Here is a 26,997-nt window from a genome sequence, read left to right as displayed (position 1 = left end):
GAAAGAGTTAAAAAAAAAAAGAAATCTAGTTAAATTTTCTGCCACTCAGTGGGTGAGGATCGGGGTCTGCGCCAGTGAGAAGGGGAGGCTCACGCCGACCCCTGGTCCTTTGGGACGCCGCCTCACCTGTTTGCTGTCCCCCTGCTGCTGTGTCAGTTCTGTCTTGTGAGACAGTGACACTGTCAGAGGAACAGCAACACAATATTCATTGCTGTTACTTCGCCCTAAGTTGTGAAGTTACTCTGCCTCTTGTGAGATAACTCTCCAACCTGGAAATGGTCTGAAGAGGGAAGGAGCGCTAACCTGAATTTCAGGAGTGAGCGTGACGTCTCTTCTCAGTGCCTTTCTCTGCAGGTTCGATAACTGGGAAAGCTGTGCTCTGGAAGTGGGCCCAGGCTATAAAGTCCATTCGGGAAGAGACTGTTTTGTTCACCACCATATCATCTCCTCCACCAGGTAGAAACTCATTGAACAGTGAAAGGAGCAAAACTCCCCTCCTGAGTAGAAAGGAAATAGTCCACACAGAACTACATACTTTTATGACAAAATAAGGTTATTGACTTAATCAACTGTGTTGTCTGGTTTCAGAAAGCCTCCAATTCTTTTCTAAGAGGAATGTGTGAATTTTGAAGGTGTAACAATTAGAAGTGGGAATGGGATGGTAGAAGTAGACCATTTACTGCAGAGAAGTGACAGGCTGAAGGCTTTAGTAGTCGGAAGTCATTTAACGTAGGGACAGTTAACCCTGAAGCCCTCAGCATCGCTGAGCAGAGACCAGTGGGGGATCCAGGAAGCAAGGCCCGGGGCAGGTGGGGCAGGGACCACCCTGAGCGCACAGCAGCCTCCTCAGGATGTTGCACCATATAGTGTGGTGCATAGCTGTGTGCAGAACAGTAGGCAGGTAATACTTATTTTCATTTTACTAAAATCAGCATTTAAAAAAACATCGCATTTCCATTTAAAATGGTTTCAAATGTAAACATGTTTATTCCAAAATGTGTCATTCCTTGAAAATGTGGGATAAATGTTACTGACTAGGTCCATGAAGAGTGATAATATGTGCCCTCAGCCATCTTCTTGACATATATCAAGCACGCAGAGCTGTGAAACGATGGATGGTGTGTAAATAAAAGGCAGTATTTGTTTTGTTTAGCTCAAGTTGATACTTTGAGAATTACTACCTTAAAACCCTTTTGAGTGTTTTTCTTATGACTTATTTTGTATCTGTCAAAACAGCATTTCATAAACATTGACCTTGAAGAAGCAATAGTGTTTAATTAAACTTTTTATTGAAGGATAATATGCGTACAGAGAAGTGTATGAAGAAATACACACCTGATGAATTTTCATGAAGCCACATCCAAGTTACCCAGCATCTAGATCCAGAAATGGAACATTCCCAGAAAGAATCCTGCAAGTTCCCTGAGCCTTTTCTAGTAGCTGTCCCTTTTCTTCCACCATCCACAGCTCAAGGGTAGCCACTGTTTTGATGTCTAATAACATTGTTTAGTTTGAAGAAATGGGGTTAATGTTTAATCTGAAATGTTTTAGTGAGGCCTTTAGTGAGCTTAAGGTAAAGAAGAAAGGAGCATGGCTGTAAACTGTTTCCTTTGCTTGACTTTTCTCTTTCTCTAGGTCTTTAGGAGAAGCATGACTGAGCTGGGCTTCCCTGGTGGCTCGGCTGGTAAAGAATCTGCCTGCAATGTGGGAGACTTGGGTTCGATCCCTGGGTTGGGAACATCCCCTGGAGAAGGGAATGGCTACCCACTCCAGTATTCTGGCCTGGAGAAGTCCATGGGCTATCCATGGGGTCACAAGAGTCAGATAAGACTGAGCGACTTTCACTTTCACTTTTGATTGAACTAGAACAAAGGACTTGGATAGTATTTACTCAGGCACCTTGCTTGTGGGAAAAATGGAAGCTCTTTTCTGTACATTTCTCTGTTTTGAGGAAAAACAAAATTTGTAGTGTCACTTTCTTTTCTGCCTGTGTCTTTGACTTCAAAGGCAATTAATATCTCTACATTTAAACCTGTCTACCTCTGACATTCTGTCTTATGTGTTTCTTATTATTAAATCAGCATACTGATTTATACTTATTCCCAGAACTCCATAAGGTATAAAAAATGGATCGTTTCTGCTATTTTACACATTTATACTTACCTTTCACTTGGGGTTTCAGAATTAACTATTCATGGAGTACCTAACTTACAGTCTTTTGCCATATAGATGCAAATGATCAATAAAAGGTGACTTAGGTGGAATTTTTTGGACCATAGGCTTTATATTGTAAATATCTGCCTTTCGTAGTGTTCTTTGCATTCTAAAATATTTCTTATGATTTCGGTCAAATTCTTATTTTTTTCTTGTTTATAAATTGAGTTGACTCTTAAGCTTTTGCTGTTTAAAGAGAGAGAGTATATATGTGTGTATGTGAGGGCGAGAGGGAAGCATGTGGGTACACATGCCCATATGCTTTTAAACTGTGTAAGTTGCCAGATTGGGGACCTCTGAATAGGAAAATTTGCCTATCCAACAGTAGTCTTGTTGCCTTGCTACCTAGATTCTCTTAGATTTGAGTGAGGTTTCATTTTTAAGGCTATTAAGCCATGGGACTTGATTCCCCAGCGAGGACTACCAATTAGGAGTTCATCTGATACAATTGTATTGGAGTCTTTTGTATATGCTTTGTACTCTGGCTGTGTTTTTAAAGCTGTATTAAAATATCACGACATAAAATTCACCGTTTTAGGGAGCACCCTGGTGGTCCAGTGGTTTCACTCAGTGGTGGGCTCAGTGCTTTCACTCCCCAGGCCAAAGCTTGATCCCTGGTCAGGGGACCAAGATCCTGCAAACTGTGTGGCATGGCTAAAAAGAAATTTACCATTTGAATCCCCCGTAAGTGTACAATTGAGAATTTTTCTTTTAAAAACTTTTATTCATTCATATCCATTTTAGTCAACAGATACTTAGTGGGGATCAGCTATGTGCCTTGTGCTGAAGTTGGTAGGTCACTGGAAAATTATGAAGTAAATGTAAACGTGATCCCTGTTCTCAAGGACGTTAACCTCTTTAGAGAAACCAGATACATATATACCAGTTAAATAATGATTCATGGGTGATACGGCCTAGAATGTTCAAGGAAAGCTGTGTGCAGATGTGAGACTCACTCAGCTTGGTCCTTAATCAGGGGTAGGATCTGCCTAGGTTGAGAGGAAGGAGGAAGCAGGGAACTGAAATAGCATACCAGCATCTTAGCCATGGCAATCAGAGAAGAAAAAGTAATAAAAGAAATCCAAATTGGAAATAACATAGACTATACTTAGAAAATTCTAAGGATGCTACCAGAAAACTACTAGAGCTCATCAGGGAATTCAGTAAAGTTGAAGGATACAAAATTAATACACAGAAATCTCTTGAATTTCTATATACTAACAACAGAAGATTAGAAAGAGAAATTAAGGAAACAATCCCATTTACCATCACATCAAAAATAAAATACTTCTGAATAAACCTACCTATGAAACTCCAATACTTGGGCCACCTCATGCAACGAGTTGACTCACTGGAAAAAACTCTGATGCTGGGAGGGATTGGGGGCCGGAGGAGAAGGGGATGACAGAGAATGAGATGGCTGGATGGCATCACCGACTTGATGGACATGAGTTTGAGTGAACTCCGGGAGTTGGTGATGGACAGGGAGGCCTGGCGTGCTGCGATTCATGGGGTCGCAGAGTCGGTCACGACTGAGTGACTGAACTGAACTGAAGGAGACCGCAGACCTGTACTCTGAAAACTATAAGATACTGATGAAAGAAATCAAAGATGACACCCAACATATAGAAAGATATACCATGTTCTTAAGAATCAGTATTGTCAAAATACTGTACTACCCAAAGCGATCTGTAGATTCAATGCAATCCCTATCAAATTACCCATGGCATTTTCGCAGAACTAGAACAAAAAATTTTAATTTGTATGGAAATACAGAAGACCCCAAGTAGCCAAAGCAATCCTGAAAAAGAAAGAGTGCTGAAGGAATTGGTTTCCCTGACTTCAGACTATACTACAAAACTACACTCATCAAAACAGTATTGGTACTGGCACAAAACCAGAAATATAGATCAGTGGAACAGGATAAAAGCCCAGAAACAAATCCACACATCTGTGATCAACCTGTGATGAAAGGAGGCAGGAATATACGATGGAGAAAAGGCAGTCTCTTCCATAAGTTGTGCTGGGAAAGCTAGACAACTATGTGTACAATTAGAACATCCTCTAACACCATACACAAAAACAAACTCAAAATGGATTATAGACCTAAATGTAAGATATCGATGCTCTAAAACTCTGAGGAAAACATAGAAAACTGACTTAAATCACAGCAATATATTTTTGGGTCCACTTCCTTGAGTAATGAAAATAAAAAATAAACAAGTGGAACCTAATTCAACTTAAAAGCTTTTGCACAGCATAGGAAACCATAAACAAAATGAAAGGACAGCCCATAGAATGGGAGAAAATATTTTCAAGTGACATGACCAACAAGCAGTTAATCTCCAAAACATACAAACAGCTCATGCAGCTCAATATCAAAAAAATCAGCAGTCAAAAAATCAGTAGAAGATCTAAATAGATATTTTTCTAAAGAAGACATATAGATGGCCAAAAAGTATATGAAAAGATGCTCAGCATCACTAATAATTAGAGAAATGCAAATCGAAAGTACAGTGAAGTACCACCTCACACCAGTCAGAATGCCCATCATTAGAAAGTCTACAGATAACAAATGCTGGATAGGGTACGCAGAAAAGGGAAACTTCTTAACACTGTTGGTGGGAATGTAACTTGATGCAGCCACTGTAAAAGAGTATGGTGGTTTCTCAGAAAACTAAAAATAGAATTATTATATGGTCCAGCAATCCCATTCCTGGGCATATATCCGCAGAAAACCATAATTTGAAAAGATACACGCACCCCAGCGTTCATTGCAGCACTATTTACAATAGCCAAGACATGGAGGCAACCTAAATGTATATCAGCAGAGGAATGGATAAAGAAGATGCGTGTGTACTGTGCACGCATGCACACACACACACAATGGAGTATTACTGAGCCGTAAAAAGAATGAAATAGTGCCATTTGCAGCAACATGGATAGGCCTAGAGATTATCATACTGAGTCAAGTAAGTCAGAGAAAGACAAATATATGATATCACTTATATGTGGACTCTCAAATACGATATAAATGAACTATACTTAGGAAACAGAAACAGACTCACAGACATAGAAAACAAATTTATGGTTACCAAAGGGGAAAGGTTGGAGGGAGGGATAAATTAAGAATTAGGTATTAACATATAAGCACTACTGTATATAAAATAATCAACAAGAATCTATTGTACAGCACAGAGAACTCAATATTGTATAATAAGCCATATGGGAAAAATCTGAAAAAGAATGCATACATATATATGTATAACTGAATCACTTTGCTGTACACCTGAAATAAACACAATATTGTAAATTAACTATTTCTTGTTCAATCACTCAGTCATGTCCAACTTTTTGCAACCCCATGGACTGCAGCACACCAGGCTACCCTGTCCTTCACCATCATTGGAGCTTGCTCAAACTCATGTCCATTGAGTCGGTGATGCCATCCAACCATCTCATCCTCTGTCGTCCGCTTCTCCTCCTGCCTTCAATCTTTCCCATCATCAGGGTCTTTTCAAATGAGTTTGCTCTTTGCATCAGGTGGCCAAATTATTGGAACTTCAGCATCAGTCCTTCCAATGAATATTCAGGGTTGATTTCCTTTAGGATTGACTGGTTTGATCTTGCAGTCCAAGGGACTCTCAAGAGTCTTCTCCAACACCACAGTTCAAAAGCATCAATTTTTCAGCACTCAGCCTTCTTTATGGTCTAACTCTCACATCTGTACATGACTGCTGGAAAAACCATAGCTTTGGCTATATGGACCTTTGTTGGCAAAGTAATGTCTCTGCTACTTAATACAATGTCTAGGTTTGTCATAGCTTTTCTTCCAGGAAGCAAGTGTCTTTTAATTTCATGGCTGCAGTCACCATCTGCAGTGATCTTGCAGCCCCAGAAAATGAAGTCTGTCACTGTTTCCATTATTCCCCCATCTATTTGCCATTAAGTTATGGGACTGGATGCTGTGATCTTCGTTTTTTGAATGTTGAGTTTTAAGCCAGCTTTTTCACTGTCCTCTTTCACCCTCATCAAGAGGCTCCTTAGTTCTTCGCTGTCTGCTATAAGGGTGGTGTCATATGCATGTCTGAGGTTATTGATATTTCTCCTGGCAGTCTTGGTTCCAGCTTGTTCTTCATCCAGCCCAGCATTTCGCATGATGTACTCTGCATATAAGTTAAATAAGCAGAGTGACAATATACAGCCTTGACGTACTCCTTTTCCCAATTTGGAACCAGTCCGTTGTTCCATATCTGATTCTAACTGTTGTTTCTTGACCTGCATACAGGTTTCTCAAGAGGCAGGTCGGGTAGTCTGGTATTTCCATCTGTTTAAGAATTTTCCACAGTTTGTTATGATCCACACAGTCAAAGGCTGGAGTGTAGTCAGTGAATCAGGTATTTTTCTGGAATACTCTTGCTTTTTCTATGATCCAGCAGATGTTGGCAGTTTGATCTCTGGTTCCACTGCCTTTTCTAAATCCAGGTTGACCATCTGAAAGTTCTCAGTTCACACACTGTTGAAGCCTGGCTTGGAGAATTTGAGCATTACTTTGCTAGCATGTGAAATGAGTGCAACTGTTCGGTAGCTTGAACATTCTTTGGCATTGCCCTTCTTTGGGATTGGAATGAAAACTGATCTTTTCCAGACCTGTGGCCACTGCTGAGTTTTCCAGATTTGCTGGCATATTGAGTGCAGTACTTCCCCAGCATCATCTTTTAGGATTTGAAATAGCTCAAACTGGAATTCCATCGCCTCCACTAGCTTTGTTCGTCATGATGCTTCCTCAGGCCCACTTGACTTCACACTCCAGAATGTCTGGCTCTAGGTGAGTGATCACACCATCATGGTTATCTGGGTCATTAAGATCTTTTTTTAATAGTTTTTCTGTGTATTATTGCCACCTCTTTTTAATATCTTCTGCTTCTGTTAGGTCCATTCCATTTCTGTCCTTTATTGTGCCCATCTTTGCATGAAATGTTCCCTTGGTATGTCTAATTTTCTTGAGAAGATCTCTAGTCTTTCCCATTCTATTGTTTTCCTCTGTTTCTTTGCATTGATCACTTAGGAAGGCTTTCTTGTCTCTCCTTGCTGTTCTTTGGAACTCTGCATTTAGATGGGTATACCTTTCCTTTTCTTCTTTGCCTTTTGCTTCTCTTCTTTTCTCAGCTATTTGTATTTTGCCTGTTTGTGTTTCTTGTTCTTGGGGATGGTTTTGGTCACCGCCTCCTGTACAGTGTCATTTACCTGTGTTCATAGTTCGTCAGTCACTCTGTCTATCAGATCTACTCCTTTGAATCTATTTGTCACTTCCACTGTATAATTGTAAGAGATCTGATTTAGGTCATACCTTAATGGCTTAGTGGTTTTCCCTTCTTTCTTCAATTTAAGTCTGAATTTGGCAATAAGGATTTCATTATCTTAGCCACAGTCAGCTCCCAGTCTTGATTTTGCTGACTGTATAGAGCTTCTCCATCTTTGTCTGCAAAGAGTATATTCAATCTGATTTCAGTATTGACCATCTAGTGATGTCCATGTGTAGAGTCATCTCTTGTGTTGTTGGAAGAGGGTGTTTGCTATAACCAGGGCATAATCTTGGCAAAACTGTTAGCCTTTGCCCTGTTTTATTTTGTACTCCAAGATCAAACTTGCCTGATACTCCAGGTATCTCTTGACTTCCTACTTTTGCATGATGAAAAAGGACATCTTTGGTGTTAGCTCTAGAAAGTCTTGTAGGTCTTCACAGAACTGTTCAACTTCAGCTTCTTTGGCATTAGTGGTCGGGACATAGACTTGAATTACTGTGATATTGAATGGTTTGCCTTGGAAACGAATAGAGATCATTCTGTTGTTTTTGAGATTATATCCAAGTATTGTAGTTCAGACTCTCTTGTTGACTATGAGGGATACTCCATTTTTTCTAAGGGATTCTTGCCCACAGTAGTGGATATAATGGTCATTTGAATTAAATTTGCCCATTCTAGTCCATTTTAGTTCACTGATTCCTACAGTGTCAATGTTCACTCTTGCCATCTCCTGTTTGACCACTTCCAATTTACCTTGATGCATGGACCTAACATTCCAGGTTCCTATGCAGTATTGCTCCTTACAGCATTGGACTTTACTTTCACCACCATGCATATCCACAATTGGGCATTGTTTTTGCTTTGGCTTAGCCTCTTCATTCCTTCTGGAGCTATTTCTCTGCTCTTCTCTAGTAGCATATTGAGCATCTACCGACCTGGGGAGTTCATCTTTCAGTGTCATCTTTTTGCCTTTTCGTACTGTTCATGGGGTTCTCAAGGCAAGAATGCTGAAGTGGTTTGCAATTTCCTTCTCCAGTGGACCACGTTTTGTCAGAACTCTCCACCATGACCTGTCTGTCACACAGCATGGCTCATAGTTTCATTGAGTTAGACAAGGCTGTGATCCATGTGGTCAGTTTGATTAGTTTTCTGTGATTGTGATTTTCGTTCTGTATGCCCTCTGATGGATGAGGATAAGAGGCCTGTAGAAGTTTTCTGGTGGGAGGGACTGGCTGTGGGGGAAACTGGGTCTCACTGTGGTGGGCGCCATCTTGACAGATATTAATCAACTATACTCCAACATAAAATAAAAATTATATAAAATAGCCTGCCAAAATTTCAGTGTTAAAAGTCCACCGCCTTTCAGAAAATCTTTTGCTTTTCTGGCATTGAAATTCTTACTGTTTTCTTTTTTAAATAAGCTGAATATTTATTTCAGGGAACCTATTATTAGCACATAGATTAATATTTTTAAAAATCACAGAAACTGAACTTATTTTGTGATATAGTCACTATTAGAAATCCAGATTATACTGATAGAAGGGTTAAACCTGCTATTAAAATTCTATGCAAATATCTGTGTTCATGCAGCATTAAACTTCAATATATTGCCACTTGGGAGTAAGTATTTCATTAACAAGTTTAGAACAATTGTGGTTTTTATGAAAAATAATTGTACAAAACCAGCATGTAATGAAGCACATATTTATTGAAATTAATCTTGAATGTCTGCTCTGAATTCAGGTAATAAGTTTAAAATGGGTATATATTGTGTGTTAAGAATAAGTTAGGATTAATTCTGAATAATCTTGTACTGACACTTGATAGCAAAGGGTGGTGCGCATTTTGTTAGTGTCTGTGTATAATGGGTGAAGGGTTTCATCTGGGCTGAACATAGTGTCTTACAATAAGAATTACACACTTAAAGCGGTATTTTTTCTTCCTTGTATCTGCAGACAGGCAAACATACACCTGGGGCCCCCATGTTCCCGGGACATCAAGAGAAAACGGAAGCCTGTGGCTGCAGCGACTCTGTCCAGCCCAGATGCTGGTAAGTATATATATATGTATGTATATCTTTTATTGACCTCCTGCTGTGTGTCAGGCACTGAATTATATGCTTTATACACCTTCTCATCTCACCTTTATGAGAAAGTAGGTAATTTTATTCCCATTTTATATAGGAAAACTGAGAATGTGAAAAGTAATTTCTTTGCAGTCTCTCTGACCCTAAAGTCTGTGCTTTTTCACTGTCTTCTGCTTTCTTGAATCTGAATCCCTCTGTTCCACCATCAGCAATCTGGAGTTATCTGCACTTCTGCTCTAGCCCAGACAGGAAGTTAGATGTGCGGTAATGAAAACCCTGGTAGGGCGGCAGTTTAGTCAGTAGTAAAGGAGCCACACGGGTTTATTTACTTTCCTGTTTGGTGTATAGTACAATACAGTATCATTGTTTTAATGTCTGCTGCTGCTGCTGCTAAGTCGCTTCAGTTGTGTCCGACTCTGTGCGACCCCATAGATGGCAGCCTACCAGGCTCTGCCATCCCTGGGATTCTCCAGGCAAGAAGGCTGGAGTGGGTTGCCATTTCCTTCTCCATTTAATGTCTCAGTTCAGTTCAGTTCAGTCGCTCAGTCGTGTCCGACTCTCCGCGACCCCATGAATCACAGCACGCCAGGCCTCCCTGTCCATCACCAACTCCCAGAGTACACTCAAACTCATGTCCACAGAGTCGGTGATGCCATCCAGCCATCTCATTCTCCGTCGTCCCCTTCTCCTCCCGCCCCCAACCTTTCCCAGCATCAGAGTCTTTTCCAGTGAGTCAACTCGTCGCATGAGGTGGCCAAAGTATTGGAGTTTCAGCTTTAGCATCAGTCCCTCCAATGAACATCCAGGATTGATCTCCTTTAGAATGGACTGGTTGGATCTCCTTGCAGTATAAGGGACTCTCAAGAGTCTTCTCCAACACCACAGTTCAAAAGCATCGATGTCTAGTAGAGTGTTAATATTTTTCTAGTCATGAAATTTCTAATTAAGTTTTCAAGTTAAACCTTAAAAGTTTTCTGGGCCAAACTAGTTATAGAAACCAAAATAGTAGTTACATTCAGTGTAGGGTAGGGACCAGAGGATGACATAAAAAAGTATTCTGCGATGCTGGAAATGCTTCATATCATGAACTTGTTCAGGATTACATGAGTATATGCACATAGAAAGATTCATTGATTTAGATGCTCTGTATGTATGTTATTCTCAGATGAAAAAAGGGGGATGATTATATATTTATATCATCAAGAATATTAGATATCTGTAGATATTTTTCTTTGGAGTTAAGATAATTAAATGTAGTTAGTAATCATCAGAAATACTTTATGCATTGCAATACATTTTAGGATGAATTACTCTGGTTAAAAAGAGTGTATCTGCTTGGAGGACCTATCAGAAGTACTTACGGTTATTTTCTTGCTGATGGTGAATTCACTCTGAGGGAATTGAGTATATCATAAATTATTTTATTCTTTTCAGAAAATAGTTATTGGGTTGGCCAAAAAGTTCGTTCTGATTTTTCCATTATTGCTTAAGGGAAAACCCGAGCGAACTTTTTGTCCAGCCCAATAATATATAGATCAGAGCACTTGATACCTGAGTGAAAGAGTAGACCTCAGACAGATAGAAACTCCTGTCTCTCTAACTTATTAGTAAGTTTCAGCATCCTCTGAAACTGACCTGTGTGAGCTTCTGTTTGGATGGCTACTTGATAGTGGTTCATACTGAACAGTCTCAATCACAGTTCTGATGGCTGTAGGAAGCTTTTTTTTTCTCAGTGAGTTTTCACATGGCCATACCATGAACTGAACATTTGTCTGAATTATTTCACTTAATCTTTGCAACAACTTAATAAGGGAGATGTTGGTTTTTATTCCTAATTTACACACAGGAAAATTGAGGCTTAGAGAGGTTAAAATAGTCACTGAGGTTACACGGTTGATAAATTGTAGACTAAGATTCAGTCCAGTTTCCCTGTGACTCTCAAGCTGCCCTCATAAACACTGCAGGTGTTTGGGCTTGTATGTGACAGGATTGCTTCCAAACCATGACTCCACGTCAAAACCCAGGTCTTCATCCGTCTGTGGAATTAATAGAAGCAGTGAAACGTAGTCTCCCCTCTTTTATCTTTTTGTTCATTTTTCCCTCCTTAATATCTAGCTTATGTTTTTAGCTCTTAATTGCTGAGAAGAGCAGAACTGTTGAGTAGAGTTCACAATCCTCACTCTATATTTAGATCAGGAAGTGTGCTGGGAGGTATTAAGAAGACTTGAGCCTCAAACATGTCCCCTGCTGAGCCCAGCTCCTCTCACTTGTTGACTAAGGCCTGCTTCACTGAACATTTTATTTTTTTTTTCCTATCCACAACCTGAGTGCCCCGTGGAGGTGAAGGACATAGCCCAAGCCCGCGCCATCAGTCAGTAGAACAAATGGGCTTGCTCTGCCTAACATGGGGCCATCTCGGATTCCACCTCTTTTATAGAAATGAGTGATGAAGAGAGGTGCGTTCCGCTTTGCCGCTGTATTAATACACATCAGGGGCCAGCTCCTGGCACTAAATCACGCTCCTGCATACATCTGTTATCGGACTCTTCACCAGTGTGATGAACAAGACTGCAGATAGAGGCTTCCTTGTGTCATTCTTTATAGGATTTTCCTAAAAGAATAAATAGCTCAGATCTCTGCCAACACTCTCCCCTGTCACCGTGATGAATTCAGCTTCTTTCTTAAACATGCAGCCACAAATCTTTTCCCTTTCCCCCTCCCCCATTAGTGGAAAGTTTTGAGTTTAAATTGACTGGATTTAAAGATACTAATAAGACTAGAAAGGTGAAGAACAAAAAGGAAAAACGTGCCTTCCTGTCTTTTTGTATTAATATTAACAAAGACCAGGGAGAAGGACCTTGTCATGGGGTCGTTGGATAGATCCATCTCCATTCCCCTTCCCTCTGTGGCTTTTAAACATGCTTGTGCTTAGTGCACAGGGATCCACCCTGGATCCTAGTGAGTAAGTGTATTAACCTGCTTTTAAGGTTGATATACCAGAACAGGGACTTCCCAGTACTGTCTACCGCACACTGAAGTGAACCAGCTATTGTGTATGTTCTTAAAGAATGCAACTAGAAAAGAAAAAAGGTTATTTTCTTAAAAATTTGAGAGACTAAGTAGTTATAAGAAGCATAAGGAACTTAGATGGAAACAAGTCTTCTTTTTCTTGTGATGATTTTCTTTGTTAGAGTGGCAAATCAGAGCTTTGGGTGTGCAAATTCCTTTGTTTTTTTTTGAAAAAGTAAACACATAGCTTTAGGTGAAGGAGAATTGGGAAGACAATATGTTCTGTTGAGAGTCCTGACTTCTTTTTTTTTTTTTTGTGGGGGGTGGGATCTTAATTTCCCAACTGTGCTCCCTGCAGTGGAAGTGCACAGTCCTAACCACTGAACTGCCAGGGAAGCCCCAAAAGCCCTGACTATATTGGCCCTTCCAAGAGACTTTTTTGACCTTCTTGGGATAAGATATGTGTCCTTGAAAGGGTACCCAACAGTTAACCTGTTAATTAGTTGCATAAGATTTCAGATACCAGGCCAGCCATGCTAGCAGTGCATTCACCAGGGCAGGACGTTTTACCTGTCTTACTCACTGCTGTACCCCCAGCATCTAAAAAACAGTACTCCACACATGGAACAGTCTCATTAGATATTTAATGTATGAATTAAGTGAACAGAATCTTTAAAACAGAGTTATTCTCAATATTATTCTAACCCTGTGACTGGATTCAGTAGTTCCATTTTAGGTTGGCCCTTGTCTCAGGAGTCATAGGGCAGATTCTTATTGCCTACTATGCCTTTTAATTAGGTTAAAATGTTTTTTAAAGTTAAAAATATTTTTGAAAATAAATATTGAATGGCTGCAAAAGAATGTTTATAGAATATATATGTGGAGTAAAGAAAAACAATACAACGAGTATCCATGTGTCCACCATCTACTTTATAAAAAAGAGCATCAGGACTTCTCTGGTGGTCCAGTGGCTGAGACTCCGCCTGGATTCAGTCCTTGGTCAGGGAACCAGATCTCTTATGCTGCAACTGCAAGAGTTCACATGCTGCCACTAAAGATCTCACACACTGCAACTAAAGATATCGCATGCTGCAACAAAGACCCAAGGTCCCGAGTACCATAACTGAGACCTGATGCGGTCAAATGAATAAATATTTAAACAATCCAAAAGATTCCCTTAGGAAAACAAAAAAGAATGTCTTTTTAAAAAATTTTCCTTCAGAGAGTGGGACTGTATTATACTAATATATATATTTTTGGTTAATTATTTGTCATTCTTTGTTTTCAAATAGTTTTGACAGACACATGTATCTCTAAGCAGTATATTGTCTAGTTTTACATGTTTTTGAAGCTTCTGTAAATGGAATGTCATATTTTATAAGTTACAAGTTTCACCTAGTTCTTGATTCTATTCACTTTTTATCCTACCAGAATCCATTCATTATTGCCATATGTCTAGTATTCCATTTCTGAGCATGATGAATATATTAAGTTAATCATTCTTGACAAACATTTCAATCATATTCTCATGCTGGTTTATGCTACTGGGGAAAGTATTCCACCATTCTGTGGGAGAACATATGCAAAAGTTTTTCTTGGCCATTTCTCAGTTCTTATGATGGCTGTATCAAAACAAGCAAACAAACAAAGACAAAAAACAGCATGCGTTGTTTGAAGAATGTGGAGAAATTGGAAACCTGGTGTATTGCTGGTGGGAATATAAAGTAGTGCAGCCGCTGTAAAGATCTGGTGGTTCCTCAAAAATTTAGACATAAAACTACCCTGTGATCCAGCAGTTCTGTTTCTGGATATATATCAGCCAAAAGAATTGAAAGCAAGGATTTAAATAGGTATTTGTATACCTATGTTCATGGCAACATTATTCACAGTAGTCCAAAAGTAGAAACAACCCAAATGTTCATCACTGGATGAATGGATAAATAAGATGTGATCTGTACATTCAATAAGTTGTTATTCAACCTGAAAACTTTCATTATCAGAATGAAATTATGACACACATTACAGTATGAATGAAGGCAATGTGTTAAGGAAAATAAGGCAGACACAAAAGGATGAATACTATTTGATTCCACTTATAAGAGGTACCTAAAACAAATCAAATTCTTAGAAACAGAAAGTAAAACAAATGGTGGTTGCCAAGGGCTGTGGGAGGAGGAGAATGGGGAGTTACTGTTCAATGAGTAGAGAATTTCCATTTGGGATGAAGAAAAAGTTCTGGACATGGGTGGTGGTGATGGTTGTGCAACAGTGTGGCTGTCCTGAAGGCTACTGAGGAGCATGCTTAGAAATTATTAGAATGGTGTATTTTATAGGTATTTTGCCATAATAAGAAAAATATATATGTAGCCAACACAAAAAGTTTTTCACAGATAGTTATTTCCCCATGGTTGATAACCTTGTGGTAATGGTAGGTACAGTGTTTATGAAATTTATTTTCACTTAAATAAGAGTGAATGAGCCTGCCTACTTGTGTGTGAAAAAGAGAGATTTGGGTGATGATGTCATATGTATTTCTTGCTGCTGGGGTTGAGGTTCTGAAATGTTTGAAAACTACTGCCCTCTAAAAAACTTGCATATGTGCCATAGAGTAATAGCTTTCGATTTTTTTTTCCTGATAACTCACAGTAAGAAATTCATGTTTGAATATATATTGGGTGTACCTGTAAAATCTGAAATAAACCTTTGGGTGCCCTCTGATATTTTCTGTTCTTTTTCATTAAGAGGAAAAAAAAAGTATTTGTCATGACCTACTATATTGGTTTTGTGACATAATTTAAAAATTTCTTTCCAAGATTATATTCCTGGGAGTAGAATTATTGTGACAGGATAAAAATGAAAATTTTTAATGTTTTGCTTTATTTTAGTGTATATTTGGTTTCAGTAGAGTGATGGTGGTTTGTCCTGTTCTGCTCAGGGGGCATTTGCAAATGTGGGGAGAGTGTTGGGTTGTTACGGTGACTCGGAATGCTTTGAGCATATAGGGATAGGGTCCGGAAGGGTAGGTGTCCGAAAGAAATAGGACAGCCCTGCACAAGCAGTGGTCATACTGTCCAGAGTGTCTTAATGTCCTTGCTGAAAAATATGGCCCGGTTGTGTAATTTTTCTACCATTTGCCTTACCGTTCAGTGTTTATTGGTGACACTGTCATATTGGGGGCATGGAATATTATAGAAAGAGCAGAGGGCTTGGAGTCTAGTATATGAGTTTGAGTCTTGCTGCTTAAACAGCCATGTCTCTGAACGAATTATCTGCTTTCTCTATGCCTCAGTTTTCTGACCCAAAAAATGGAGATGGCAATACCTATTTCTAAGAGTTTGCATTAAGAAATAAGATTGTAAGTATACAGTGTTTATATAGTACAGTTCCTGGCATGTAAATGCTTCATAAGTGGTTATTAGTAAAACATTAAGAATTTGTACTCCTGAATTTATTCATTTGTTCAGTTAAACCTATTTTCTGATGTGGAGAAATACTTATCATTTACTTAAATGTAGCTGCTTGGTTTAATAGGACATAAAATACAAGGATTAAGAAAGTTTTGTGTTGACATGCCTCTCATTCTAATTTGTCTCTCTTTGACTTTTTTCCTCCTTACTTGAACTGTAACACCCTTCCCAGTTCACACGGATGCAGTGGAGTCAGCCACACCAGCGTCACAAGCCCCCAAACCTCCAGACTCTTGAGTGGCTGGTCAGGACCTCTGCCACAGAGAAAGCCACTGACTCAGCTGCAGCTACGTTTTTTAAAATGCCACAGGAAAAGAGCCCTGGATACAGCTAGACTGCAGTATTTCACCCACCAGGAGCTGACTGGATGTTGTTGAAACAAATATTAGGCTTTGTATTATATTGTCTTGCATATCTTAATTGACATTCCCGGTCCTTTCACCATCGGGACTGACTCCTCTTCAAACAAAGAAGCGAACTCTTTCTCTTAGAAAATCATGTTGTGCAAATCTTCTTTTTTATTATTATTATTATAAAGTATTGAGACTGCAGTTTTTTTAAAAAAGGTCATCCAATGCTGTATATGTTAAATTGCTATTGTTGTCCCAACAGTTACCTACAGCTCTGCTTATAGAGCTGTTGATTTTTTGCAGATAAGTCTTGTTTTTCTTGAAAAACCAGTAACTGCTTTTGCGTATTTTTTGTGTAGTGCTTTTAATACCATTTGAGGAAGTTCTAAATTTGCAGTCAGTTCCAAACACAGAGTTAAGACCTGTGTGTGGAATTAATTTGTAGGAGATGAGGCTTGCCTTTGAGCCTGGTCTTGATCCAAGCAGAGTGCCAATAAGATAAATCCAGAAAGTTCTTAATGTGAAGCCTAGAAGAGACACCAGCAGCATGGGCCTTGGGAACTTACTCCGTTTTCTAGATGGCCTATTGGAATCGCCAGCAGCTGCATTGTGTGTTGCCTCATCTTCAAAGTCTGTGTTCTACCAAAAGAGGATCTATATATACACATACAGATGGGTGTAATGAGGAAGGTCCTTTTGGTGTACAGCAAATTTAAAATAGTGGATTGTGTCTAAATACTTCATGTCACGGTGTAAGCCTTTATGTACTAAACGAGACTTTTACTGTTAGTATTATAGGTCAATAACCTGTAGCAGAAATTCATACTCTATTATAATAATGGCTTCTTGGGGCCATACTTTGGGGAGGAAGAATGTCTTTTAGACATGACTTTATACTTGGAGTGTTTATGACGGCTTAGCTGCCTGTGGAGTTATATATACAGCCATGCCTGAAGTTGGATGATCCTCTGTCAAAATGAGGAATACGTGATTGCCTCCAGCTACTGGAGAAAAGCCACACTTTCTAAAAAAGTATCATCAGGAGTGTCTGTCATCCCGGGACCTGGTTGGCGGAAGGGCTCTTTTTTGGTACAAATTGAGTGCTTTTACTCTGAAATGCGCAGGAGCCGTCCTCAAGTGCCCCCTGCTCTGGTGGCGCGCTAGAGCAGCTCGCACTCCGGCGCCGGCGGGACAGAGCCTCCTCTCCCTGGAGCGCAGTTGTGCTTCTTTTCTCACCCAGAACGTAACGGTGGGCCGCTCTGTCCCAGTCCTTTGAAAACTGTCATCCTCATCAGTGGTAGCCACAGAACGGCCATGTCAGGGAGGTGGGTGTGAACCCGGTGGGAAAGGGGGACTGGAAGCTAAGTTTCCGTAGCACTTTATCGAAGACAGAACCTGGCCGTTGTCTGTAACAAGGGGTCCTGTGGAGTGAGGGGCAGGTGGAGGTCACGGGGTGAGGAGGAGTGCTCAAGCCAGCCCAGCGCCCCTGGGAGCCGCCCAGGTGCTCTTGTGGCGGCGCGCGTGCTTCCTTGCCACAGAGGCTGCACCCGCACCGGTACCGGAAGCAGCGTCTGTTGGCTGTAGAGTGGCTCTGCTCTGCTGCTTCAGTGGCGAAGGCAGCTCTTCGTTGTCATATGTGCATTCTTGCTTATTCCCAGTAGCGTCCTGAGGCACACATCTCTCACAGGATTTGTTGGATTTCGGGGAGAAATCCATGAACATAATACTTGTATTTTCTCTGCAGTAAGCTCCATGGCTCATGCAGAGATCAGTCTTGTGATAATGGCTTATTGAGACCTCTGTAGTTTGGGTAGCATCTTTTACTTCCTGACCCATAACCTAAAATAATTCTCCTTTTTACCTGTGATTAAAAGTAATTTATATGAACAGCTTTACTTACATTTTAAATATCTCTGTGATGAAAAGGTAGGTGATTACTACCATTTTATAGGGTTAAGAATAGTCACAGAACTTCGTGACTTGCCCCAAATCACATAATCAAGCCAAGACTAAACATCGCAGATTTTCAGACTTTCTTAGTCCTGGGTTATAATCTTTTGTTTTTCATTGATAGAACTAAGTCACTCTGAGACTCATATTTTTGAAACAGTATGCCAGACAAGCTGTATATCATCTTTCTTGATCAATCTTTCCTGAATATTTTGAATACTTTCAACAGGGAGCACCCCAAAATGCTATGCTGTGCTGTGCTTAGCTGCTCAGTCATGTCCGACTCTTTGCAACCGCATGGATTGTAGCCCACCAGGCTCCTCTGTCCATGGGGTTACTCCAGGCAAGAATACTGGAGTGGGTTCCTCTAGGAGATCTTCCCAACCCAGGGATCAAACCCAGGTCTCCCGCATTGCGGCCGGATTCTTTACTGTCTGAGCCACCAGGGAAGCCCATGAATACTAGAGTGGGTAGCCTGTCCCTTTTCCAGGGGATCTTCCCGACTCAGGAATTGAACCAGGGGTCTCCTGCATTGCAGGCAGATTCTTTACCAGCTGATCTACCAGGAAGCCCCAAAATGCCATATCTACCTGTAATAAACAGGGAAGAAAATCAATTTTCTAAGAATAGCCATTAAGCACACAAGTACGTTTCCAACACAGGGTTGTAAACTGTGCTCCTCCTCTAAAGCTGCTGCATGAGCATGCTTATAGAAGACTCACTGACTTACTCTGCTTGTTTTTTGTATGAGTCCATTCCAGAGGACTAACCTTAGAATCAAGTGTATTTTGAATCTTAAGCTTTCAATTTCCTTTTTATACAGCAAAGTATGTAATGTTACAAACTAAAAATCTGTTACCTTTCAACAAATCATTTCAAAATCAAGTTTTTTAATCTGTTGGAAGAAAACCCGATAGCTTGACTTCCTTTGAGGATAATTTTTTGAGCCTACATATGTATGACCTGCTCAAAAGTAATAACTGAAGCTGAGTTCCACAGTTCTTCCTTATTTCAGGATTCTGATTTATCCCAGCATGCTGTATAGTCTGCCTGTCTAGATCCTAGTCTTGGGTATTTTCACAATGGACGAAAGTCAAGACATTATCTGTTTGCATGGGCATCTTTCATGAAGAATAGTTCTTCTGCTTACGAGTTCAAGGGAATTTGAGATTATATTTCAGATTCAGTGTTTTAAAGGGAACAACTTCACTTGCATCAGAACTTTTGTTGCATTTTGATAAGAACTATTCAGAAGAAATTAGTAGCTGTTTTTTGGTGCCAAATTTGGAGGAGCAAAGTATGATCTTTATTGAGTGGTGTGTTCTTGATAAATAGGCCTTGAATTCTATAGAAATCAAACGTAATTGGAAATTTCAGGTGACATTGTTTTGCTGGGCTGTACAGACAGGCTGCAAAAAATGCCATTTTGGCAGCAAAATGACCAAAAGCTGAAATAAAGATTCTTAATCTATGATGCTTATGGCATCCTTTGCTAAGTGAAGCTCAACACCTCGGACAGGTAATTAAACTATTTCTGAATCCCAAATGGGGGAATCTGAGATATCGCTGCGTTTTGGAAGCAGAGGTTCAGTCTAGACCACAGCAAGTTTTGATGCTTCAGGTCCAGGAGCAGAGTTATCACAGAAGTCGTCTAGAGTCGAACGAGTCACGGAGTGTTGAGCGAGGAAGCCAGGTGAGCACTGCCATGACTGGTGCGATGGGTTCCGCACTTTGGCTCAAGGCAAAGGCTCCTGGTGATGCATGATTCCTGTCAAGGCTTTGCTTTATTTTGGCTTCACTACATGATTCCGAGGCACAAGCTTTTGTTTCCTGGGGATCAGGCTAGGTAAAAATCTCAGTGTTAGAATCCGTATTCAGCATTCTGTATATTTGGTGAACCTTACCTTGAGCTGGGATGAGAGCAGAGTGGCTTTCTCTGGCAACTGTGGCTACATCTAGTTGGGGCATAGCTTATGGACTGTGTCATGGTCCGTATGATGGTGGGAGTGGTGGTGGAAGCAGGTTGCTGTTACTGTCAGCTGCTTCCTTGCTTAATGCCCGTTTTAGTTGTCCGTGTTTCCTTATCTCCTGATCTCCCACTCTAGTCGTGACAGTTCACCTTCAGGTTGGGTTTCTACCCCATTAGAAAACTGGCACAGAGGGGGAAGGTGAGGAAACTGGCGGGATCTGCTGTTGGCACTGAACACAAGTGGTCCAGTGGTGCCTTTGTCTACGTTAAGGTCACAGAACAGGAGAACATCAAATGCCTGCAAACAGCAGCGTTGAAATGAAACAAGGATATCGAATAATCTTGGCTGAAGAGTGTGGATTATAAAGTTTGTGCGAAGCTCAGCAAAACAAACTTAATGGCCCAAAGAAGACGTTTTCCTGCCACTGCACTAGGTAAAATTGCCAAATGTGAGAAATAAATTTGTCAAGGACAGTATTTGAAGAGTGGGGCAGATCCTGAAGATGTTCACCAAGGAACGGAATATTGGCGAGAGTGAGAAGGCGAGGGGAAGAGAGGGAGACGCATAGAGTGGGCGCACCAGGGCCCTGGGACCAGCAGCACCACACATTCTCTTGCCTACCCGATCGGCTGAATCGGAAGCTGACGGTGAGGCCCAGCACTCTTCCAAGCCCTCTAGGGGATTCCACATGATGTGTTAGAACTGCAGGCTTTGCCAAAGTTGGAAAGAAGTGTTTTAATGTACTGGTATCCCCCCTAAGCTCTGAGGTGCTCTTATACTTTCCTCCGTAGGTAGAGAAATGTTTTGTGTGTGGTTCTTTGCAGAAACTATTAAATGTCTTTGTTTACCATACTTTTCCCCTCAAGGTCCTGAAAGATCTGGAAATACTGAGATAGGATGATGTGGAGAAAAGTGCCATTGAGGCCATTTTTAGATGGATGGAAAACAGCTTTTTTAAAAAGTGGATTAAAATACAACTGAATTTTTAGTCTGTGAGTGATAAGTTGTTTTTCACCATTGACAGTAAAACATTTGTGTAAGATATTGCCATCCATGATTTTATGATACCTGTTTATTACATCTTAGTTTCATGGGGAAATGTCATGTATTTTCCAGCATCATAATGATGAAGCCTTTAAAGTGTGGCTCACAAAATTGAAAAAAAACGGGGGGGGACCCCACCTCCAATACATAGCTATTGTGTAATAAATACCTGCTGAGTTATTGGTTGTCTTTTGCTGGGAATTAATCTCTACTTCAGAGCATGTGAAAATCAATTTTCAGTGATCCCACTTAATCACACCCTATTGTCTTTGTTTTACATTTTACCTAGTGATTCCACGGGGGTTGGGGACCATTAGTAACAGCATGTTACATGTTTTCTTTGGCTGACTTCCTATTCAGTGTTTCAGAAGACAGTAATCTTAAGGCTTTGAAATGAAGTCATGGCCATTTTTCCTTTAGATTTTATTTCTTTGAATGGGCCTGGGTCCGACTTTATTACTAAAGGCTGTGAACCAAAGTTCGTTCTGGGAATACGTGTAGCTACGCAGGAGTTCTCTATTTCCTCCGATGCTCACGTTTTGTGCCTGGATCTTTATAAATGCAGTTGAGTGACGACATGGAGAGAGGCCAGTGCCATTGAAAGAAAAGTCTAATGTTACAGTTCCCCTAGAAACAAGAGACATGGTTTGCCAGGCAGGGCCCCACCAAGTTTGGGTCAGAAGGCAGAGGATGGGAGCAAGTGATAGTCTTAGGCCAGAGCCTTGATGGAGGTTTTCTTGGGAAAGGCACAGCAGGGCAGGGAGAACAATTTAGAAATGGCTAGTGAATAATTCCCAATAATTCCTGGTCCTTAAGGCTACATTGTAGGCTCTAGTTGCCGGGTGCCTGGCCTGGGATGATTGCATCCTGAGATGTGCAGGCCAAAGGGAGGAGGTATGTCTCCATGGACCTGGTTAGTTTGCACATCAGACGCATGCTGGGGGCTGAGTCCCTTGCTGGGTCTAAACTGGCCAGCCCTGGGAGGGGCAGTCTCCCCATCCAGAAACCTTGTTTAAGAGACAAAACATCATAATACATAGAAAATAAAACACGATTAATGCACATGCATAATAGACTATTTAGCTCACCTTTCAATTTTTGTAGTGTTTTAAAGTGTCACATGATTTTTCTTCTCCATCTTGAAAACTAGTTAAAAAGCACCTCTGGCTAAACATGGTAGTTTTACTAGATTTTATGAAGGTATGGGAGTATAAAAAATTTTCAAGACATAAAAGTTACAAAAATCAATGTTTTCTTTCCCCACAAGTGAGTTCTGACCCTTGCAGATCCCTCATGCAAATGTTTAATTGAAAAAGGAAAGAAATTATCCAAGAACTTACCAACGGCCTTGGTGACGTAAGTCAACTCATTTCGCTGGGTATAGATTCTACACCTTGCTCCTTGCACCCCACCCGCCCCCCACCATGGGCCATGTATGAAACATGAAACATCCATGAAACATCTGTCACCTCCAAATCATGGTGACAATTTCAACTGCTCTAAATATTTGTCTTACTCAGTCTCCCACCTGTTGTCACTAGCTCTCACAAACTGACCATTTTAAACCCTTTCAGTTCCCACCTTTCACTCCCAGCTGAGTGAAGAATTATATCACCTTCCCCTAAGAGAGAACAGAGCCTTAGAGAGGGAATGCCCACTTACACACCTTCGCATACACCCTTCCTCACCTTCTCTTTGTCTTGGAAATGCCTGTCCTGCCCCTGAAGAGTCCCTTCTCCTACACTCAGGGCCTCTCCCTAGATCAGATGCCTTGCTCAATACAACTTCGCACTCCTGACACGTACAGCTTTGCATTTAAACACGTTCAAAGACTTCCCCTTCAAACAAAAATACCTTTCCTCAACTCTTTGAACCTCTTGACTAGCACTAAAAGTACTGCCCTTTCCTGCACTTTCTGTTAATTCTCAATCCACTGAAGCAGTAGTTTTTAACCCTGGCTGCACACTGGGATCATCTGGGGAGATTAGAAAAAAAACAAAAAACCCCCCTAATTCCCTCAACTGAACCACAGGCCAGTTACACAGGAATGGGGTGGTGGTGGGACAGTCTTTTTAAAACAAGGTTGTGCAGCCAACATGCCCCTGGGGCTAAGAGCAAACGTGCTAAAACCTGGCTGCCACCCTCACCAGTTGAACAGTTATAATTGTTCTTGCCTGGTTCACCAGTGACCTCTGGTTGCCAAAATTTAGTCTTTAGGTTGATCTTTGGGTAAAGACCCCGCCTGCCAATGCAGGAGACATAAGAGACGCTTTTTTAAAAGAATTTTAATTGGAGGACAATCACTTCACATTACTGTGGTGGCCCCTGCCACTCATCAACACGAATCAGCCACGGGAGTACCTGCATCCTCTCCCCCATCCTGAACACCCCCTCCCACTCCCCTCCCCACCCCATCCCTCTGGGTTGTCCCAGAACACCAGCTTTTGAGTGTTGAGCTTCATGCATCGAACTTGCGCTGTTCATCTGTTTTACATATGATAAAATACATGTTTTAATGCTGTCCTCTCATATCATCCCACCATTGCCTTCTCCCGCATAGTCCAATAACAGTCTGTTCTTTACATCTGTGTCTCTCTTGCTGCCTTGCATGTAGAATCCTTGTTACCATCTTTCTAAATTCCATCTATATGCATGCGTTACTGTACTGTATTGGTGTTTCTCTGTCTGACTTACTTCACTCTGTATAATGGGCTTCTGTTTCATCCACCTCATTAGAGCTGACTCAAATGGCTTCTTTTTTATAGCTGAGTCATATTCCATTGCGTATATGTCCCACAGCTTCCTTATCCATTCGCCTGCCATTGGACGTCTAGGTTGCTTCCTTGTCCTCGCTATTGGAAACAGTGCTGCAGTGAACATTGGGGTACATGTGAAGAGACACTCTTGATGTCTTGATGCCACCTAACTGCTTCCTTTCTGGGATTCTGCCTTTTCTGACCCTGCTCTCCTGATCTTTCTCCTACTTCTTTACTGTCTCGGCCTCCACAGATGGGCAGACTGGTCGGTAGGTCAGTCCAGCACAGACTGAAAGTCTGCCTCTGCCCTCACCTCCTTTACTTCAGTAATAGTCGTGTGCTGATGCGTCCCTTTGCCATGCCGCTTAATGTGCTGGCTTAAAGCACTGATTGGAGGGAAGCACTTTCTTTATTGATAATTATCATCCATAAGGAAGCCAACTCAAGGTGTCTGTTCCTTTCCTCACTTCTCTTTGTTCCTCCTTCAAACCCACTCAGGAAGAATTGCTAACCACTCTAGTCAAGCTCTATGATGGATCACCCCTACTTACTAGTGGGTGGAGTTGCTGTTCTTGAAAAGTCAGGCTGAACTGTGGTCCCTTTTCTGCTTTCTCCCTTCCAGGGTCTTGGACTGTCAAGGAGGCCTGGGCCCACTTTGACAAATAAGGAGGCTACCCCCTCATCTAGTGCTTGCTTTAGTTTTTTTTTATTTGCTACTGTTGGTAAGATTTTAGTTTGGGTTTCAGGGATGAGAGAGACCCATTTTGTCACCTCTTTTTGACCTTGGGTGCCTTGTTGGAACTTCCTTTCTCAGAGAACTTCTTGTTGGAGTCTCAGGCATTATCCTTACTAAGGAAGAAGTGGAACTTGATTTTCCACGACACTGTGTGCTGCCTCTGGATCTCTGTGCAGGGGTTCCACCCTCACCAGAAGGGACTCCGTATGTTTCTGGCTTCTTCATATCAGTAGTTTCTGATTTAAAATCTGGGACATGTAGGTCTGATTAGTAGTCAGGTGCCTGTGTCCTGACTGCAGGAAGGGAGAATGAGATTATCTGGAATGTTTAGCTTTTGTTGAGTAGGGATGAATCCCCCAAACACAGGAGGGCAGGTTAGATACTGAACAGCTGATAGGAATGATAAAGGCCCGCTAGAACCATTGCCCCACTGATACAGCAGGTGATTACTGAGAACTCACTAAGCTTGCTTTGTCAGGGACTTCTCGGAGAAGAGGGTGGCTGCCGCAAAGCAGGACATTCCTGGGTCCCTTAGACACTCTGCTGGAAACCAGTAGACTACTATTCAGAGCCCATCGACCCCTCCTAATAATGGTGACTGTTTACTGAGTATTATGTGTTATTTGTAAACAGCATCTTCCTTAATCCTCAGCAACTCTTAAGATAGGGCCTTTTATCTCTGTTTTAAACCAGCAAAATACACTTACAGTTTTAATTAACTTACTCAAAGTCACATAACTAATAAGTATCAGCCAGAATTCAAATTTAAGTCTGTTTGATGCTAGAAGTTCTAGTCCCAACCAATACCCTATGCTGCCTCTTTTTACAATACCAATGAACTGTGGGCATGTAATGTACATCTGAAATAAACTTTGCGCCTCTGGGCCCAGGGCTGGGTGTCTGGTGAGATTCCTTTACTTTGTTTATGTGTTGCTTTTGGTGGGCTGTTTCTCTGTGAGAGCAACTGTACATGGGTTGGTCTAATCTCTGTGCTTATAACCCTGAAAGAAGACAGCCAGCTTCTGTGGCACCTCCTACACTGACCTACTTTTGTTTTTGAAAGTGACAAGAGCACAAGTCAATAAAACCTAACAAACCAATGGCTATAAAAAGGTACTGTCCTTCGTGTGCCAAAGCGAAACTGATCCCTAAACCAGGAGAACACAGCTTTTAGCTGTTAAGGGTAGTGAGGGACTAACATCTTGCTGACCTGGTGGAACTGCTAGTCAAATAGCTGTCTTTAAAGTCCTGGCCTTCATACATGTGCTTTCAATCAGTAGATGCGTGTGCCTGCCTGCTGCCTGCTGAGTCGCTTCAGTCGTGTCTGACTCTGCGACCCCATGGACTGTAGCCCACCAGGCTCCTTTGTCCATGGGATTCTCCAGCAAGAATACAGGCGTGGGTTGCCATGCCCTCTTCCAGGGGATCTTCCTGACCCAGGGATCGAACCCTTGTCTCTTATGTCTCCTGCATTGGCAGGAGGGTTCTTTACCACTAGGGCCACTTGGGAAGCCCCATAGATGTATATAGAACACATTGTATGCCAACCATTCTGCTGGGAGCAAAGAGGGAAGGCATTTCTGCTGTTAGGAAGTTCACGGTCTTCTGAAGAACAGATAAGGAAAGCAAATACTACAATGTGGAGTGATTTTGAGATAAGAATATTAAGATATTTTGGCAGCAAGGAGGAAGTGACTCAAAATGAACAGAGGGAGGATTCAAAAAATACTGTAACAGATCTTGAAGGATAAGGAAGTGTTAAGAGAGGATGAGGCCATCCCAAGGTAGAGAGCATGATCTGTTCGGGGCGCTGCAAGTATTTTGGCATGGCTGACCTAAAGCATACAGAGGAGCAGGGAATGGTAGGCAGGAGACAGAAAACAGAGGGCTCCGCGGACACAGGCTTGCTTGTTGATTTGGAGAGCTGTGATCGTCGTCTTCTCTGTGTAGTCATGGAAACCCTACAGCATCTGGCCCATTGTGTGAGCAAAGCACTGGAACCAGATGTAAACTGGTTTGCACCTCCTTAATTACTTTTCTGGGAAATATAATCAGGTCCCCCTATTTGTAAGAACTACTGACATACTTAGGACATACATTGAACCTAAT

General features: G+C 41.2%; 1 protein-coding gene across 1 annotated transcript in view; it reads left to right on the top strand.

Annotated features, from left to right (window-relative positions):
* GPATCH2L (G-patch domain containing 2 like) overlaps positions 1-21,340 on the top strand; it is a 62,758-nt gene extending 41,418 nt beyond the window's left edge. The window contains 3 exon segments of the mRNA XM_088839421.1: positions 9,476-9,570; positions 16,255-16,316; positions 16,318-21,340. Of these exon segments, the coding sequence (XP_088695547.1) occupies positions 9,476-9,570; positions 16,255-16,316; positions 16,318-16,416 (256 nt within the window). The 3' untranslated portion in view covers positions 16,417-21,340.
* The last annotated feature ends 5,657 nt before the right edge of the window (positions 21,341-26,997 follow it).

This window comes from Moschus berezovskii, chromosome 9 (genome assembly GCF_049115385.1).
Source record: "Moschus berezovskii isolate FMDL1 chromosome 9, NW_MosBer_1.0, whole genome shotgun sequence".
NCBI classification, from domain to species: domain Eukaryota; kingdom Metazoa; phylum Chordata; class Mammalia; order Artiodactyla; family Moschidae; genus Moschus; species Moschus berezovskii.
Note: the sequence above shows the minus strand (reverse complement) of the source record. Positions and strands in the feature narration are given on the sequence as shown.